The sequence below is a fragment of the Cygnus olor genome, chromosome 3, assembly GCF_009769625.2.
Source record: "Cygnus olor isolate bCygOlo1 chromosome 3, bCygOlo1.pri.v2, whole genome shotgun sequence".
Classification (NCBI taxonomy): Eukaryota; Metazoa; Chordata; class Aves; order Anseriformes; family Anatidae; genus Cygnus; species Cygnus olor.
This window is the reverse complement of record NC_049171.1, coordinates 20,191,240-20,209,203: the sequence shown is the minus strand read 5'-3', so window position 1 is coordinate 20,209,203 and position 17,964 is coordinate 20,191,240. Positions and strand designations below refer to the sequence as shown.

The window sequence follows — 17,964 nt, the reverse complement described above, 5'->3', positions numbered from 1 at the left end:
AGTTGTGGTGACAGCCAGTCACTACTATAGATGAGATACCGCTGGTGTCTGTTTCTGCTTCCAGCAATATGATATGGTTGTGAAACTTAGAATTCAGATTCCCAACTGAACTTCAGCAGTTTCTAATTCAGGATTGTACTTTGAATTATCATCTTGAGGTGTAGCTGTAATGCCTGAATCTGGCCTCAGATTCTCCTCTGTGATCCTAAGCTTCTTGCAGTTGTACACACAACCTAAGGGATTGGATGAAAATTGGAAAAATGGAATACAAAGATAGAGATCATTGATGAATAAAGAGAGTAAAGAATAATTCAATAAAACATAAATAAGTGAAGACAGAATTATTCAATCATGACGTTCTGAAAGGAATGAGAACTTTGATGTGATATGACAGAGAAGAGGAAGGCAAGAGTGAGGTTCAGCTGGGATTTGGTGGACAAAAGTCAAAGAAAAATTAAACAAACAAACAAACAAAAACATGAAGATCTATGAAAGCTCTCAAATACTATTACCTGGAGTTATACTGGTTAAAATGACCTATAAAGTGAAAATTTGCTATAATGATCATATCACAAAGGTAGAATAGTTAATATCTTTACCTATCCTTTAAGATTTCCCATTCTCATTAAGATTTCACATTAAATGGGACTGGGCTAAAACTGTGCAGCCTCCCTGCTCTAGATACTTGGTTCATATATTCAAGTTTATGTCCACTACACTTCTAAATGGTATTATTTTTTAGACTTTAGAATTACAGAGTAATCATGAAATAAGCATCTCTAATACCCATAGTATATACTACAGTATCTGCCTCAGCTTAGTGTACTGAAAGAGCCAGATGTTGCTGTATGGTGAAATGCAGCCAATAATCAGGAACAGAAAATGTCATCAAATAATAGAAGTTTAATTTCCACTACATGTGAAATAAAGCTTGATACAGATGACTTATGTTCACTAGGCAGTAATCAGTAGCATTAAGGTTGCAAAAGATTTTTCCAGATTACATCGAGTTCTATATGCTTATAAATTCTTTGGGGAAAAAATCACATTTGGGAATTCTATTTTTGCAACTTGGTTACTAACTAGAGATGGTATTTTTTCTGCTACAAATTTTGAGTGAAGTGCTTCTTCCTGTGCACTTCAGTTTTAGGTGAAGAACAATATATTTTTCCATTAATTTTTTTTTTTCTCTTTAAAGGAACTAGTAAGTCCTAGATTCCTGTCAGTTGTTTCTTCTTCAGGTCCTTCATATTCCCTACAACTTCCCCTTGTACTTTCCCATTTTAATACTACTCTGTACTTACTCTTCCTTTAATACTTCCAATAATACCACTTCAAATCCTTGAAAACCCCGCAAAGCCAGCAGAATGCCTGATAATGGGAAAAAAGCAGTTGTTGCAGCTAGTTTGCAGGTATGTGTGTATTACGTATTTAGACAACCCATGTTTAATGGGTGGCCAAGTGACCCCTGCCCCAGTTGTTGTTCAGGACAGGAAAGGACAGTGCTCTTCCTGCCTTCACTTCAGTGTGGGGTGGTAACAGGACCTCCCAATGTGTCACGTCAGCAACTTGTAACACAATTCTAGAAGTTCAGTTCATTTGAGGTATCCACCACTTCAACAAATGCAAAAATAGCACAAGTGTGTACCTATGTAATTTCAGCATGTTATTTTTTTAGGAAATCAGTTGTTTTTTTTAAAGGCTCTTAAAAAATCTGTTTGCAGCATAGCATGTAAGTGTTTTTCTATGAAGGAGTAGCTTTGTAGCTGTTTTGAAAGGAGGAGGAGAATGATTAGTTATGAAGTGTTTCTGGACCATGGCATTAATGTGGAGCTTGTATGTCTATGTGCTTTTCCTTGAATCAAAAGTTTGAAATTATTTGAGCTGGAGATGCAATTTCATGTCCCTTTGGTGAGGGGCTCTTAAACCAGATGGAACATATTCATTACACACAGTTTCACAGAATGGCTTAAGTTGGAAAGGACATTAAAGATCATCTAATTCCAAGCCCCCTGCCATTGGCAGAGATACCTTGCACTTGACCACATTGTTCAGAACCCCATCCAAGCTGGCCTTGAACACTTCCAGGGATGGGGCACCCACAGCTTCTCTGGGCAACCTGCTCCAGTGCCACACCACCCTCTGAGTGAAGAATTTCTTCCTTGTATCTAATCTAAATCTCCTGTCTTTAGTTTAAAGCCATTACTCCTTGTGCTATTACTACACTACCTGACAAAGAGTCCCTCCCCAGCTGTCCTGTAGGGCCCATTTTAGGTACTGGAAGGCTGCTATAAAGGATTCCCTGGAACCTTCTCTTCTGTAGGCCAAATAACCCCAGTTCCCTCAGCCTTTCTTTGTAGGAGAGGTGCTCCAGCCCTCTGATCATCTTTGTGGCCCTCCTCTGGAACCACTTTAACAGATCTATGCCTTTCTTATGCTGTGGGCCCCAGAGCTGAACACAGCACTCCAGGTGGGTCCCAGGAGAGCAAGAGGGGGAGAATCACTTCCTTCAACCTGCTGGCCACACTTCTTTTGATGCGGCCCAGGATATGGTTGCCTTCCTGGGCTGCAAGCGCCCATTGCTGGCTCATGTTCAGCTTCTTATCAACCAATACACCCCCAGGTCCTTCTCCGCTGGGCTGCTCTCAATCCATTCTTCACCCAGCCTGTACTTGTGCTTGGGATTGCCCAAGCCCATATGTAGACCTTGCACTTTGCCTTGTTGAACTTCATGAGGTTCGCACAGCCCCACCTCTCAAGCTGTCCAGGTCCCTCTGGATGGCATCCCTTCCCTCCAGCAGCTCGACCACACCACAAAGCTTGGTGTCATCAGCAAACTTGCTGAGGGTGCACTCAATATCACTGTCCATGTCACTGAAAAAGATGTTAAACAGCTCTGGTCCCAATACTGACCCCCGAGGAACACCACTCTTTTCTGATATCCACTTGGACATTGGGCCATTGACCACAACTCTTCAAGTGCGACCATCCAGCCAATTCCTTACCCACCGAGTGGTCCATACATCAAATCCATGTCTCTGCAATTTAGAGACAAAGATATCTTGGAGGACACGGTTGAATGCTTTGCAGAAGTCTAGGTAGATGATGTCAGTTGCTCTTCCCCTATCCACCAATGCTGTAACCCATTGTAGAAGGCCACCAGATTTGTCAAGCACGATCTGCCCTTAGTGAAGCCATGTTGGCCATCATCAATCACCTCCTTATTTTCCATGTGTTTTAGCATGGTTTCCAGGAGGATTGTTCCATAATCTTGCCAGGCACAGAGGTGAGACAACATGGACCTGTTACATGTCAAAAGTTTGTATGTAGAATCCTTGCTTTTGTATTTTCTTAACAGTAAAAAAAATGAAGAAAAAAAAAAGGCATAACAACAAGAAGAATCTGTGAATATTTCAGTAGCAGGGAAGAGCTGAAGGCATGAAGGCAAATAATAATTCATAGCTTACTGCATAAACTGAGCAAATAGCAGATGAGAAGGGTACGTTCTGTGCTTTTTTGTTTGCTTCAGTTATCAAAAAAAAAAATGCAATTATATCTCACATTACAGGTAAGATCAAGGGGTTATAAAGAAAAGCCAGAATATGGAGGGAAAGTGGTTGGAGTATTTTTAAATGATAGTTTTCACACTAGGAGGTAGTGGAAGTTGTGTTTGAGAAGTCCAGGTAAATAAATAAAATTACAGAAAGATAATTTTTTTCTTTAAAGGACCAAGGGGAGATGTAGAAACATATAGACCAGTCAGCCTCAATTTGATAGTAGACAAATACAAACATTATTAAATAAACACAAAGATTATTGAATAAGCAATTTGTAATTACATAATTATAGAGAAAATAACAAAATTGTGGGAAGCAAGGTAGATTTTTGAAATGAGATTCTATTAAAGTTGTCTCATTTCCATTTTTTTGACAGGATAACTGCTGTGGGGGGAAACAATACTTATGATTTGTCTTGAATTTATTCAAGTTTTATGTGATTTTCTCATAAGTAATTTTGGTAAATAGAACCTAAGTTAAGTTACCATAAAATAAATTGAGTAATTGAAAAAGCAATTTAAAAAGTAGGTTCCATCAGTTGCTTGAAAAATAGAAGAATATAATATACCCAAATTTTCCTGATCAAGAGTCACACTCCTTTAATTTCCTGTCTGGTAGAAGTTTGAAGCTGGAGCATGCTCAGTGAAAATAATATCTTGGCAAGTAAATTTTCCAGTTAACAAATTTGGACAGATTACACAGGAATAGTAAAAAAACAACCTCTGATGCAAATCTCATCTTCCTGCCAAATTTTAGAGTCTCAGGAATTTTGGCTAAAGTTTTCTTTTGAAAAGTAATTTTGTCGCTGACATGGTAAATATTGGCCAAAACATTTTATATTTGGCAAAGCTGTATATAACTTATGTACCTGAACACAGGATCCAGTACGGAAAAAGTTCCAAGTAATGTTAATAACGTTAGATATTCTGAGCCTATATGGCAAGTACACTTGCTTTAAAAAAAAAAAAAAAAGAGAGAGAGATTAATATTTCTAAGATTGCATTCATGTTTTAACTCCCTAGTTAAACTGTAGCTACCTGGAAGATAAGATCTTTTTTTTTCCAAGCATATTTTAATTGAGCCATATAAGCATTTTTTTTTTCTCATCTCATTTTCTTTCTATCCTCTGTTGAAAAGAAAAGTGGAATTATATTTTAGCAATTCATTCACACTGAGAAGAGAAAGAGACCTTATTTATCTTTCTTCACTACATTTCCTCTTTTACCAACTTGGTCACAAATATTTGATTGAAGAAAGAATACAAAAAGAAATCATAGTTTCACTAGACTATTGTGAGCCATATTCAAGCATTCAAGTAAATGTTGCTTTTCTCATGCACTTCCTGTCTGTTATGCATATAATTTAAGAACCCTGCATATTTATTAGAGTGCATACAGTATTCTTTCTTCACTGACTTCAAGCCTCAACGCTATTGTAATTTTGCAGTGGTACAGGAGCACACTCTGATATGCTTTTGCAATTAGACTGTGCAGCACAGTTTGCAACAAATCCTTTTTTATTTAAAACAGGAGAATTTCAGAAAAGTCATCAAGGACAAGTCGGCAACTGTGCTTCTGTCTTTAGATTTACCATATGCACCTGAGAGGAAATATATTCCACATTAGTTGAGAGATATGGGATATTAAGGAGAGTGCAAGCAAAGCTCTCTCTTCACAACAACATTAATCTCTAGCATCAATAAACCATAATCTAGCACTCAAGCCCTTCTGTTTTTTTATTAATATGGGTCTTTTGTTGCTGAAGTCTGGCAGTTTACTACTGAACATCTTGAGAGCTTGAAAAACATTTGCAAGATTATGATGGATATGAGTTAAGACTTTATCCATTTGACAGTATCGGACAGTCGGATTGCTATTGGAAATTAATTTTAATATTTTCTGGAAGGGGTGAATTTAATTGCCTGCTCCTAGACAAGCATCTCCAGAACAACTTTTCAGATGCGTTTCTTACGCGTTAGTAAAGTTTGCATCTGCCAATGCCACATTTAAACGTGTTCCAGATTTGACAGTAGACAGTGGCAGTTGGAATCACTGAAGCTGGCACTGAAAAGCCGTCTGACTCTTCCTGGTCCCTGTAGAACACTGTTAAAAAACTTAAGTAAAACTCATAGATGGAGTTGCAATTCATCTGGCATTGATTTTTGGCATCATGGATCAAGTTCTTAGGCTTACAATGTAAGAGCACCATTTTAGTTTGTGTGTGTGTGTGTGTGTGTGTGTAAATGGTAGTCACAAATATTCACAAAGAGTTTTAAGTAAAACTTTACAGCTGGACAAGCTTTCATACCTCATTCCATAGCCAAAAATTTATTTTTGCCTGTTGTGGTGGTTTTACTTGGGTGGGCGGTCGAGCTCCACCACAACTGCTCTCTCACTCCCCCTCCTCAAAGAGGAACGGGGAGAAAATACAATGAAAAGGGCTCAAGGGTTGAGATAAGGACGAGGAGACCGCACAGTAATTATCGTGACAGGCAAAACAGACTCAGCGTAGGGAGATAGTAAGATTTATTACCTATTACTAACAAGCTAGAGAAGTGAGAAACAAAGGAAAGAAACCAAAAGCACCTTCCCCCCCATCCACCCTCTTCCACCTCCTCCCCCCGAGTGGCGCAGGGGAATGGGGGAATGGGGGTTATGGTCAGTCTATAGCGCTTCTTTGCCGCCGCTCCTTCTCGGTCACTCTTGTCCCCTGTGCTGTGGGGTCCTTCCCACGGGATGCAGTCCTTGCTGAACTGACCCAGCGTGGGCTGCCCACAGGCAGCAGCTCTTCAAGAACTGCTCCAGATATGGGTCCATACCACGGGGTCCATCCCTCAGGAGCAAACTGCTCCAGCCTGGATCCCCCACAGGCAGCAGCTCCTGCCAGGTCACCTGCTCCTGCGTGGTCTCCTCTGCACGGGCTACAGCTCCGGCCCGGAATCTACTCCAGCAGGGGTCTTTCACAGGCCGCAGTCTCAGTCGGTGCAGGTCCACCTGCTCCACCGTGGTCTCCTCCACGGGCTGCAGCGTGCAACCCTGCTCCACCATGGTACTCCATGGACTGCAGGGGGACAGCCTGCTTCACCATGGTACTCACCACAGCGCGCAGGGGACTTCTGCTCCGGAGTCTGGAGCACCTCTCCCCCTCCTTCTTCACTGACCTTGGCACCTGCACGGCTGTTTCTCACTCCTCTCACTCTCCCAGCTGCTGTGTGTCGAAGCATTTTTGGTTTTTTTTTGCCTTTTTTTTTTTTTTTGCCTTTTTTTTTTTTTTTCCCCTGACTTAAATATGCTCTCACAGAGGCACAAAACAACATCACTTATTGGCTCAGCTCTGGTCAGCAGTGGGGCCCTTACCAAACGTGGGGCAGCTTCTAGATCCTTCTCGCAGAAGCCACCCCTATGGCCCCCTGCTACCAAAACGTTGCCATGTAAACCCACTACACCTGTTTATAACAGTCTTAAGCTGCACAGTACTAACACATTTGTTCTTTTCAATCATGATATGGCAACCAAGCTGTGGTATACTTGCTAAAATTTAGAACTGAATTTAGAATTTCTTCTGTTTTGGCTCCCATGAGGGCTACAGCTAAAACCTAGATATTATTTGTTTGTTGTTGTTGTTGTTGTTGTTTGTTTTGTTTTGTTTTACTTTCCAAAAAAGTGTGGTTAGCATTTCAATCAAAAAGAATGAAATAATATGCTGAAGAATACAGTAGTAACAGTTATACTAATGTCAACAATTAATAAACACTAAGACTCACCAACGTCCTTAAAGAAGTCATGAAATGCACAGGTGCAGAAAATGTAGACACTGACAGATAGAGCCTTTACACGATACAGGCTCATGTCTTGTTCAAATAGTGATTCAACAGCTCTCAGAAGTAATCAATAAACTTAAGTGTGTGTGTGGTAATGATGCAACAGGCCTGTTAAGGTCTTTATGATACATCATATATCCAGCTGTTATAGGTGGGTTGGCAAAGCAAGAACATACATTTTTCTTACTTGGCTGTGCACATACAGTGATCAAGGTCAGTGCAGTGTGCACATATTTTATATTCTCAGTACCAGCAGGCAGTTTTGTAGTCTCATCTTCCACTGCTTTGATCCGATCTTTTATGCTCTTTCTTGCTCGCTGTCTTTCCTCTAGTGCCGTTGCTGTCCTTAACTACTTATTAGGATGCATATAGTAAACTGAAATAGCCTTGATTATTGAAATATTAGACATGCAGAGATTCTTCTAAATATACATAAAATAGACAACTGTAATTAAGAAAAAAAAAAAAACAGCAATCACAGATGAGGCGAGCAAGCAGAAAGGTGGAGTTGGATGATGCAGGGCAAATTAAATGATCAGTTACTCAATTATCTGCCTGGCTGGGTATGCGGTGAAATATGTTACTTTAAAAAATAGACAGAGAGACTGGAGTGATTCATTTATGAGACAGAAGTATCATTGGTGTTATTTTCTAGAAAAAAAAAAAAAAATCACATTACATTCTAAACCTGAAGAAGCAAGATTTCCACCCTATAAACCATATTCCAGATGGTCTCTCGTTAGCAGACATACTGTCTCCATGTCCTCTGACAATGCAGTATCTACATTTCCTGTGTCCTTCATGCCATCCCTATCTTTCACCAAATCCATATTTCCAAATTAACCCCCCAATCCTCTTCTCCTTTTCCTGTTGTAATCTTCATCCAAGCTATATTCACCACCTGAACACCAGTTCTCTGAGCAAACTCTATCCTCAGTCTGCACAAACCTGTACCCCAACACCTGTTCTGGATATACATGACTGCCCCTTGCTAGACAGCTTCAAGGTTGTGAAGGCAGCCAGTGCAGACATCAAGTGTCTCTCAGGGACAAAGCACCACATCCCCACCCTCATTTATGTCCTACTGTGTCAAATACTCTTGTGATTAATTGGATTTCTCAGGCCTCAGGGTGAACCTTACCTCTCCGATGACCATATCTAACACAGTCTACCAAAGTTGACCATATCAGAGCCCTGCAACAGAATACTTTCAGAGTTCTTCTCCTCTCTTCTTATAATCCTCCATGATCTCACACCCTAATAGAAAACTTAATATAAAATAGTGAAGATGGGAGAGAACATGAGGGAAGTGAGCCAACTGGTAAATTACATGTAGAAAACTCATATGGTACCTGTTTGGCTACCCTGTTCTGTAACAGCTTCCAGAAACAATACCACTCTTAAAAGTAATCCCTCTGAGGGACCTGCAGCATTATCTGGAGAAAATAAAGTGCTGTCTTCACTTAAAACACAGGTTTGGCAACGCTTCTCCTCTTTCAACTGCATGTAAATTATATTATATAGAAATAAGATCACGTTGTAAGTATCCAAAAGATTAATTGTAACAGATCAGACAAAATTCTGAGGTACACAGGTGGGACTGCTGCAGTTTGGTCTGTACTCTGATAGAATCAATGAGCACTGTGCAGTAGGGGAATTGGATTGACTTCCAGTGCTGACACATTCCTATCTTTCCTCTTTTCTTATCCAAAAACTCTTCAAATAATATTGTTAGAGCAGTCTGAAATCCTGCCTACAATCTGTGTTAGCTATCTCTAATTGTTTTTCTTGATAAATATGTACAGCTTTGAAGTTAATATATTTGCAGTAAGGAAATGAAAAGCTTTGTAAAAGGCTCTTGTCTCTGAGCTCTTCTGGCTGCAGTCACTCAATATGTTGAATGTCAGAATGAATCAGTCAGAACCTGAGGTGAAATTGTTGGATGTTTTCCGTTCATTTTGGAGCAAATCTAAGACTAATGTGAGTGCTTTTGTATTTTATGATTTATTGTTTTTAAATATTGTAATTCAAGAGATTTAAACTTTGACTTGAGCTGAGAATAGATACATTATTCCATATTATTTTATATTGAGTTGCATTTATTAAAAGTCCTGTGTGTATACTCGACTTTAGTCATGTAAAACTTATACAAAGAGAGTTAAATAATGGCACGACTTTTTTTTTCTGAATGTTTACATTAATTTTATATTAATGTTTACAATAGACATATTGTCAATAAAATACAAATAAAATGACAATAAAATGTTTTAAGAAACATTTCCTCATGACCATATCTATCAATCAAAATAGAAAAAGTGGTTTCTTTATGCCTCCAAAAAATCAGAATAAAGATCACATGAGTTTAAATTCCTCAAGGGATTTTAACCAACATTTACGCTTCATTTTTCTTCCACAATGAGATCTAATCTTGAGTATGAGGCCCAAATGAATACTTCAGCAACTGAATGCCACTTATTACGCATTACCGAAGTGCTTGGTTTGATATAAGTTCTCAAGAGATTTTTCTTCTTTTAGGGTAATTATTTCTTAACCTATTAACTAGCAAGTACACAAAAACAGAAGTTTGAGAGAGTTTTGCCACTTCCCTTGATGTTATCTTTTTTTTTTCTCCTTATTTAACTAGATATGAATCATAATAAATTGCACAGTATGCTCATTGGTTGTGTTGGCTAATGCCTCTATTGTTTTCATAAGATTATAGGGTGTTTTGTGTTTCTTATTATTTAGAATCTTGGAAGTGTCAGTTTAATTTCCATTTAATTTAATTTCAATTTAATTTCCATTAAATACATGGGGGTCCATAGCTGTTTAACACAATTAAGAAACTTCTGTAATTGACAGATTGTTTTACTCCAGTTAAGGTATCTGCTCACACAGAAGCAACCAAGTGCAGCATTTTAAGGGGTAAGGGTTTATGAACTTTTTTTCAATTAGATGTTGCAGGTAGCAACATTTTCCAGAATACATTTTGATAAACTTGCGCTCATTGACTAGAGACTGGAAGTAGTGGGAGGTCACATAGCAGTCTGCATTGCATTTCAAATGCATGGAATGATATACTCAGAAAGCAGAATTTTGTAGTGAAGAGCAATGAAAGATGAATAACAGCACACCTCCCTAAACCTTGATTTAATCAAGATGCAATGTTTAAGATTCCTTAATTTTTGTCATGCATCTGTAATGTATTCTCCTGTGTTAGCTGCTTTCACATAAAAGAATATCTGACTTTTATTGCGATACATATTTCTTTAAAATCTAGTCATAAAAACTAAAATGTTCTCCCATTGCATGGAAGGAAAATAAACAAGGAAATATTGCAGAGGCACATTGTATAAGAGATCCAATTATAACAATCTGTTTATAATGGCTTATTAATTCAAATGATGGCATGAAAAATGGCCTGTGCATAGTGTCTGAATTCACCTATTTTTTCTTCAAAAGCTGTAGGAAAACTTCAAAATATTTTGAAGGGATGGGGGAGTCGCTTCATTTATGTTAACAAATTCTTAAAGCTGTGTAATTACAAAATTCTTGTGATTCAAGATTCTGGAAAGTTAAAATTTATTTGTCTGATGATGAACCACTAAACACAAATTATTATATACATCCAAATATCTCTGCTAACGTATTCTATGCAGGATTTAGGGGCTGAAAGCATTATTCTCCCAGGCTTATGTGTGCACTGAGAGAACAATCTCTGAGGAGAGCTTGCTGCCAAAACTTTCTCTGTCCAAAGGTTACTGCGTCTGAGAAGGACTTTTCTGTAGCTTTCTTCGATGTTTCATTGAGCATAAAGGCACTTGTAAGGCCACTTATCATCATGGTAAGGGCATATCCTGGAAGCATGCTGAATATGATCCCATTACTCTTGTTGTACGGTAATATTGCTTATCGCCACCTTATGCTGGAGAAGGTAGACAGTAAAGGAAAATTACATTTGTCTGAGAATAATAGATTTGCTTAGCGGAAAATAAAATCCCTGAGACAATAAACTATATGTACCTGAGGCTGTAAGGAAACAGTGCACTATTGTTTGAAAAAATATATATATACTCATCTTCATCATGAACTAGAGTCTTCAAATATTGAAAGTCTGATGCCACCCTCTCCGTCTTCCACCTTTTTATTTTTCATGTGTCTGATCCTGTTCGCTTCATAATTCCACCGGAATCCCTGGCTATTTCCTGAATGAAACAGTAAAAAGGCAAATATCAACTTTGTTTTATTTTGCAGAATGTGAGAGAATAAGAATCTACAATTTGTGTTTTCCTGCTTGCAACCTAGTCTATTGAAAAATGAACAATGAAACTCTATTTTTGATCATTTTATTTTTTTTTAAAGTGTTTGTTTTTTAAATAATTTGAAATCCTCAGTGAGTTAATTTTATTCAGGGTCTTGGAGACCACTTCCGTCCTGTGAAAACTCTTATTAGCATTTGTCTTAGGGGGAAATCAAGCAGTTTTTCCTGTATTTAGATTGAACATTGTGTCCTGTATCACACCAGACTATTTATTAGCTGTGTCTACTTAAAACATCCAGATTGTTTTTAAAAAAAGTTGTACCTGGCTTAGTAGAAATAAAACCAAAGTATAGTTCACTTACCCTGGGGAATCTGCCAAGCAGAAGCAAAGAAATATGGCTAAACTAATTCACATATTTTATGTGAACATAGTTAGTCAGGCTTATGAATCTTGCCAAATGCTTACAGGTTGCTTTCCAGTAATGAAATCACAGTATTACTTGTTGTGTATCAGCACCTGAGTTAGTCATTATCTGCCTTCCGTGGAGATGTACAAAATGACCTCGTATTCAGGTAATGCTTTACTGCCACAGAAGAGGAGACAGTATGATTACTATCATATAACAAAGAGACATAAAATATTTATTAGAAATAATAAAGGTATATATCACTATAGCTGTTACTTACTTCACAGTATGTTCATACACTAAATGTTCATATACCAGATGTTTACAAGGACACCTGTCCCATTATCTTTAACTTCTGAAGGAATCAACTTAACTACCTCAAAATAAAAAGTCAGTAAAATAAAGATGTTGAAAAGCAGAAAAAAGAAGAAGGTATGTAAAAGATATATATTTCAGGGAAGTGCTTAATCACTACAATATTGGAAGTAGGGTAGTAAGTGATACTGGAAAAAGAAAAATTCCATGATGGAAAAATAAATCTCTCAAAATCTCTCAAATGCCAAACATCTTACAGTGAACACCGCACATCTGGACAAGATGAAAAACAGTTTCTAACTACCTGTAGTATTTTTAAAAAACATGGTAGTACAGAAAGATGAGCTTCATTATACTGGTCCATTTCCTGTTATATTCCTGTTAACTCGTTTGGTTCCCCGAACACTCAAAGTTGTTGCAGAAGTGTACCTCTTCATGCTGAAGGCGGTTAATGCAGGTATCTTCAGAATGTCCTCTTTAGCAAGCTTGGGCCGATCCTGAAGCTATTACTCATGTAAGTAACTCTCATTCTCAGGAGTACTTCCAGTAGTTTCACTTAGGAGGTCCCTGAGTATGGACTGAGCCTGTACAACCCTGGGACAACTTGCCCTCCTTACAGAGACTGCCCATGCAGTCTTCCCACTGCCAAAAGTTTGCCAGCAATGCCCAATACAAAGTTGCCTTTGATAGCAAAATGGTTTCCTGAACAGGAATACATTCCAAATGTTCTGTCTAAGGCAATTATGTTTAGGAGATACTGTAAAATACTGTAATAGGAAAATCAGAAGTTCAGTGCTTTAATTTTCATTTAAAGATAAGCAGATAGGTTATTCCCTGATAAGCTACTGTGTAACCAATACCTTTAAATGCATATCCTGTTGAAATCAAATGTGTTCTCCTCAAACCAAAAACTATACCAAATATCCAGCTGTAGATTTTACAAATAGTAATATCGTGTAAATTTAACATGCTTTTTATACTATATTTTTTGTCATTATGTTAGAATATCACTCCATTTCTGTCTGTTGAGATTGGGAAAGAGAAACGTTGTCCGTAGCGCACAGAAAATGAAATATTTTATAAAAAGTCAAGGGGATTTGAGACCTGGTTAAGAGTAGCAGTTTGTCTTCCTGAATTGGGGCATATGAATTTCAAATGGCCATATTTTTATGTGCAAGCTGTGGTATGACTTTATCTTCACTTCCACCTGGCCTCTGTCCTCCTAGCTTCCTTCCTTCAGAGGCTGCCAAGGTATGTGTCCTCATCAGCCTCCCCTGGTTGAGACTTGAGACCACATCATTCCCAAACACCTTTAACTTTTCAAATAATTTAAAACATGGGGTGATATTTAAATGTTCTTGCAAGTTGAATGCTCTCATTGCCTAAGCTGAGTGAAATGTAAACAATAAAGCAGCAGAGGGTGAAAATTAAATTGACGTACTGCACTTCCAGTGAACGAGGTATGGATATCCATCTTTTATTCTTAGCATTTTTAAATTTACAGTTCCCTTTAAAGGTTCAAATTTTCATTTAAAGTCAATTGCCATTTGCTGATTAGTCTTTTCTGTATTTATGTAAACAGGTTATAGACCTGAATATGAAATCACGTTTTCTCTTTTTTCTCTTGCTTCCTCTTTCAGGAACTTGAATTTCAGGATTTGACGGCAGTATTACACTGTATTCACTCCTTTATAGCAGCAAAAGTGGCATCTGTGGATCCAGTATTCATAGACAGCCAGAGCATTGCAAGAAAATATATGTACAGTAACTGATATAAGATTATATGTTATGATTATGGAAAATAAATTATTTTCTTAAAGAAAGTAGTTATTTCATGCACAATATTGCAACTTTGTGATTTTCTAAGTCTATAGTTGTGTTATCTGTAATGTTAACAGTTTTCACAATCTGTTCAAAATTTTGAATCTATGAGTTAACAAATATTAAGTCAAACTGAATCAGTTTGTTGTCTTCGGCATTAATGTAAAATTCTGAGCAAATATTCATTCAATAGCATTTGTGGTGTCATTTTGATTTCTGTTCTTATGGTCATACATAACCCCCCTTATCAGATAAAAACATGAAAACTTTGAAAAGTGTGTGTCCAAAGTTTGGCCTCTTAAGTGCATTTTGAAAATTGCTGCAGCCCTCACTGTAGAAAAGAACTGATTATTCTAGAAAACTGCGATAAGAATTGATCTTTCATCTTGCTTTGGTATGTTTGAAAAGTATAATTCCTTAGTGCAGTTCTTTGGAGGCCTGAGGGTTAGCTGGGGCAAAACATGATGTACTCTATTTGAGATTAAGGAAAAGGCATAAGCAGGCATTTGACATAACTATAAGCACCGACCTGTAGGGTTTTCTTATATATTATTGAAGTTTCCATGAATCAATCATCTAATCATTCATAGATTGCCTTGACATTAGCCTCAGATGCAATGCTGTGTATGGTTGCAGACATTCTTCAGTGACTTCTTTGCTTGGCAGAGGATGCTGTCAGTAGGGTGATAGCTGGACATAAAGATTTTTCTAGCCCACCTAACTTTTTTTTCCTTCACCTCTAATCCTGATTTACATACATGCTTAAAAACAAATGAAAAGAGTTTCTCCTTGCTAAGAAAATAAGACAGCTCTACTTTTAGCATATTCCTAACATTCCTATTGAAATCAGTTTTTTACTTGCACAGAAAACATCCTGATACTGAAAAATTTTAAAGGGAAGACATTTTAATCTTAGTGGTAAGTGATGCCAAGTATTCCAGACTTGTCATGGAAGTCTCAGTTGTTCTTAAGTGCAGTTTTGAGTCAGCATCAGGCAATATCTTTGTGGGTTTTTTTTGTTTGTTTGTTTGTTTGTTTTGTTTTGCTTTGTTTTGTTTTTCCCTGAGAAATTAAAAAAAAAAAAAAAAAAAAGCACACAATCAAGAAATCAAGCAAGAAGAATATCCTAAATATATACAATGAGTATGGATCAAAATAATCAGAGCCCTGCCTATATTTTAGGAGTATAGGAAAGTGTCTTGATAAAGTAAAAGCCTAAAATCACTGTATACTAAGGAAAGAAGGTATGTGCCTTTAAAAGCTCTCAGGTGAGGAGTCTTTTTACATAGCTTCAGTGCTCAAATTTAGTCAGAGAGGTTCCTCCTTTATCGTAAGGCAGGTAGAGCAGATTGCAGTGGGCCTTAGGCACCTACTTTAAAGGTATGCTTATCTGTCCACTTAAAGCTCATGCACAAATAAAGTGTCTAAAGAAGGTGATTTGATCCTACCATAATGATTGCCTACTGCAAAGTGGTATCCTGAGAGAAATTAATTTCAATATTAGGGATGCTGTTAGCAATTCTAGTGCTGTTTACAGATCTAATGTTTGCAAGAGGCGTAGTAGAAGAGCTAACTACTGTTAAAACACTGTTTAGCAAAACTGAGAAATATTTTTATTAACTGTAAATACATATCTATAACCATTATATTTTAAACAAATAGCATCTAAATTTTATATTACTTTTTTTTTCAAAGATGTCTTTCTCAAACATGCTTTTATTGAAAATATTTCATTTAATTTTCAGCTTTCCTTTTAATTTTCAGCTTTTCGTGCTTACTGAGATTTTAACATTCACAAATGATAGCTTTTTTACAGTCAATTCTCAGTTACTATTATGAACAATTATAGATGGCATAGTGACTGTAGTTTGAAGAATGATGGAATTCTTCCTCTGTTTTACTGCTACTCCCTTATATACAAAGTTCAGCACTAGGAAAAAAAAAAAAAAAAAAGGAATATATCTCCAAATATTGTAATTAAAACCTTAAAAGAATTTAAGCTCAATTTATTAAATAATCTTTCATTTCTCGTAAAACGTTCTGCAATTCAGAATAAGCATTATTCAAAAAGTTTAGAAAGTCCATACGAGTAGAATGAAACAAGTCAATATCAAACTAATTGCAAATACAAGATGCAGTTAGGACTATATTTATGAATTTTAATAATGTTAACATTAGAGGTCAATGCAATAAACTTTCTGGTAAAGAACAATTTCTTGGAACTAACTATAAGGATGCCTCTAGTATTTCATTTTGACAATTGATTCCCATGCCCCTTTTCTTTTACACTTGGAGATTACTGATTATTCTCAACAACACACATTTGCTTGCAAATTATTTCTCAGTTTCTCGTTTCAAAATGTCTGATTATCTCTTATATTTTTCAAAACAATTCTATTTATTTCTCTGTTAAGGATTTGTCTCTCTCCATCAGAATCCTGCATTTCCTTTCCTTAGAACAGTTTTGTAAATTTATTTATTTATTTATTTGTCAAGTGCATCTGGATATTGCATATTTTCATTAGCCACCTTCAGAATTATTATATGAAGTTGCTTATATTTAGTTGAAGGAATTTTCTTACTTGTTTGGGGGAATTCCTAAATTCTGTTAAGAGCCTTTTTGTAACGTTCTCTACCATTTTTGCAAGATAGGATTTTTCTTCTGATATGTGCAAATCAATCTCTAGCAAGATAAGAGAAAAAGTTCTTAGCAGTTCACCCACTGGATTTTAGGGCTGTATTTTAGAAATAATTCTCCAAAGATGTTTTTAAAGAGACCCTTGAAATTTCTTGTTAGCTCACTCTCTTTTTCCTTTCCTTCACATTCTGCAACAATCCCAAAGCAGGGACTAAAGGCCAGCCTTCAGAGGAAATTGGCAGAGCCTGGAAAAGCTAACACAGAGCTTGTTATTCAGCTCTGATATGGGTTGTATAGAACTTCCCCAGGACCTTGGATTTCTTTGTAGTTCTCTTAACAGGGCATCATATGTCATATGTGAAAATGTTACACTACCAATTTGTTTGGTGTCCTATGTTTATTTGTTACATTTTTTTTTATGTCATTAAAGCATATTATTTTATCATTACCTTCACAGTGTGTGTAATATAACATGTATATACTTTTTGCCATTGGATATCATCACTATTGTCACTACTTTTCAGCTCATTGAAGACCCCAAAACAGTAGGATCCACAAATGGTAAATAGATCTGCTGGTGGCTGCATACCTTCCACAGTCATCCCAAAAGAATCAATCACTGAAGCAGAGGACAGTTGTTTTATGGTATCTGGGTAGCTGGAATGTCAAATATTTACTTAATAATCAAAACTGAAAACAAAATTTAATATACTTTGTTTTGTGCTTGGTAGTTTTGCTACCTCATTATTCATTTGTGTACAGTTTCCTCTTGTTTTTTTCCAGGAAGACAAAGTGATACCAGAGTTGAGTAAGGGGTAGGACGAGAGAGGCATTTGCAACAGCAGAGCTCTAAACAGAAGGCCAAGTAAGGACACACAGAAATATTAGAAAATTGTGCAACGTCACAAAATCAAGATAGCCACTCATGATTAGAAATGTAGTAAAACGTAGTATTTTTGTATAAGTCCTGATTATGTCTTTAATTTAAGCTCAAAACTAAATATGACTCCACTTTGAAACATGATACTGAGTAGATGACTTGTGCCATGGATTTAATGTCAGTGATACATATTATAAGTAAGGAGTGCTATGGGAACTGGACTTGGGAACTGGACTTGAACTGTACTGTAGATTTGTTAAAACAA

General features: G+C 36.9%; 1 protein-coding gene across 1 annotated transcript in view; it reads left to right on the top strand.

The window, feature by feature from the left end:
• SNTG2 (syntrophin gamma 2) overlaps window positions 1–15,172 on the top strand; it is a 165,278-nt gene extending 150,106 nt beyond the window's left edge. The window contains exon 17 of the mRNA XM_040550870.1: window positions 14,001–15,172. Coding sequence (XP_040406804.1) covers window positions 14,001–14,132 — 132 coding nt within the window. The 3' untranslated portion in view covers window positions 14,133–15,172. The remainder of the gene's footprint in view (window positions 1–14,000) is intronic.
• The last annotated feature ends 2,792 nt before the right edge of the window (window positions 15,173–17,964 follow it).